This window comes from Austrofundulus limnaeus, unplaced genomic scaffold, assembly GCF_001266775.1.
Source record: "Austrofundulus limnaeus strain Quisiro unplaced genomic scaffold, Austrofundulus_limnaeus-1.0 Scaffold48, whole genome shotgun sequence".
NCBI lineage: Eukaryota > Metazoa > Chordata > Actinopteri > Cyprinodontiformes > Rivulidae > Austrofundulus > Austrofundulus limnaeus.
The window spans coordinates 197,009-199,147 of NW_013952450.1; the positions used below are offsets into that span (position 1 = coordinate 197,009).

General features: G+C 37.6%; 1 protein-coding gene across 4 annotated transcripts in view; it reads right to left on the reverse strand.

Annotated features, from left to right (window-relative positions):
- Positions 1-40: 40 nt before the first annotated feature.
- mpp2b (MAGUK p55 scaffold protein 2b) overlaps positions 41-2,139 on the reverse strand; it is a 51,181-nt gene continuing 49,082 nt past the window's right edge. For all 4 annotated transcript variants that reach the window (XM_014008109.1, XM_014008110.1, XM_014008108.1 and 1 more), the window contains 2 exons: positions 1,898-2,026; positions 41-1,823 (listed from right to left, as the gene is read on the reverse strand). In XM_014008109.1, the coding sequence (XP_013863563.1) occupies positions 1,647-1,823; positions 1,898-2,026 (306 nt within the window). In that variant the 3' untranslated portion in view covers positions 41-1,646. The remainder of the gene's footprint in view (positions 1,824-1,897; positions 2,027-2,139) is intronic.

The following is a 2,139-nucleotide window of genomic DNA, read 5'->3' on the forward strand; positions in this document are numbered from 1 at the left end:
TATTGTACAATAATTCAACATTAAAAAGTAAAAACTGAAACAATAGAAAAGCAATTTAATAGACTGTTTTATATAAAGATTAAACTCCAGTTTAGCTTCAGCTAAACCCAGCAGAATCATCAAAGCACCAAGTGTTGCTTTATGTTATATTATACACTCTTTATTACAGTACAGTACTTACAGGTTTGAACAAAGATTAAATAAATAAGTTGCTAAAGTTGTGTCTTGTTTTTTTTTCTGATATAGAACATGGACATCAAAAGAAGTGAAATGTTAGATGAAAAAAATGTGTCCTTGGCTTTTGAACCATAATAAGGCAAAACTAAATATGACTGAAGCCACTAGGAAATTCTTTAAATGCTTATACTTAAAAAAATAACAAAATAAATGTAAGTCCATTAATAGCCCAATAAGTAATGTTCAGGTAATATGTCTTCCCCTTCAATATACAATGCATACTCTAATCTAGGCTACTTAGGAGACTTTTCTTGCTTCTTTTTAGGGTTTAAATGTTTTCGGTGCTACAAAAGAAGCTCCAACAGAATCAAGCAGGCCGTTGTGAGACACAGTGATCCTCTCTGCTGGATTCTCAGAAGGTCAAACAGAGCTTTCCCAGCACAGGACAAGAAAAATGAAAACATTGTCACAAACGATAACAAGAAATTAAAGGCCTAGCATTCGTTCAAGGAATGTATATTACTCGCTGCCTTTTGTCAGACATTTAAACAAAGATTTTATGTTAAGAAATTACTTCTTGGGTTCAATATTAAAAATGGTGTTTGCCGTTTGTCAGTGCTATGAGTATGTGTTGGGTATGACTCTCAGCTACCACATCAAATTTTAGCCAAAAATCTGTAAAATTAGCTGTTTTAGGTACTTATGTGCAGGCTAAGATTAACAGTGACCACCATCTTTAATCTGCTGATTCTAAAAGGTAATCAGTTTTAGATGCTCATCTGTGAATACTTCATTAAAATTTGTTCAATAGTTCACAGGATATTTTGCTAACAAACACACAGAGAGGCAAAAACATTATTGCCCACTATTTGCCTTTTGGCATTGAGCAATAAAAACAAACCGCGAAGACGAGATTAAAAAAATCTCTCTACAGAAACATCTTCCTTCCTTCGTCTGTGTTTCTGAATGTGTCTGTAAATGTATTGCATGTGTTTTCAATCATCTATTGCTAATTAACTTCCAAATCAAAGTAAACAACATAAGATTTAGCACATTTCCTAACAATCATGAGATCAACTGGTTGAGTATCCATTACAAATGTGACATTTGGTATCTTTCCTCAGTCTTATACTCATCCAATGTAAACATTACACTACATAACGTATTTAAGATTTGTAAAGGCTAAAACTGTCCTTCCTCTGTTTATGATAACACACGCTCACACTAATGCACTAACACCTCACCTCTAAATCCCTCTGAACAAACATCAATAAGATTATTCCAGTTCGGACAAATAAATTACAGCTCGACGTTGGGCTCAACAGAGGAACACTAGGTTTGTACGAAAAATTGCTCTACATGAGGCTGGTCTTTTGGACTGATTTATGATGCTCAGCTCCTCCACCCACCAGCAGCTGCGTGGAAACAGACACCCCCACCTCTTCTTTTTGATAAAAACYGTCCGGCGTTCAGAACACCCAGCTGACAGGCACCCACTGATGCTCCGTCGACAGCTTCTCCAGAGCCACACGTAGACTTCGGAAGGCGGCTTCAAGGCCGTCGTTGACGATGCAAAGGTCAAAGTAATGTCCGTAGGCTCTCTTGGTGCGCTCGCTTTCGTCCACCGTCCTTTTCAGCTCAGAGTCCTGTCAGGAGCATATTAGAGACATTGTTGAACCCCTGTCGTTGCTTCGGCTGAACAAAAACTAAATATACTTACCGTCATCTGTTTGGTGACTACACCCGACTCGATTGCTGACCTGTTCATAGCTTTGAGGACTTCAAAGTCTGGAGCTTCGATAAACACAACATACGGCAGGAATTCAGACGTCCGCAAGACTTTAAGTGCCTTCAGAGAAAGACGGGAACAATGAGGATGGGYTATGTTAGCTGCACATTAAATAGCTTCAATAAAAAGGCAATTGGGATSTGGTTAAAATGAAAAAGTACCGTATTTATTCG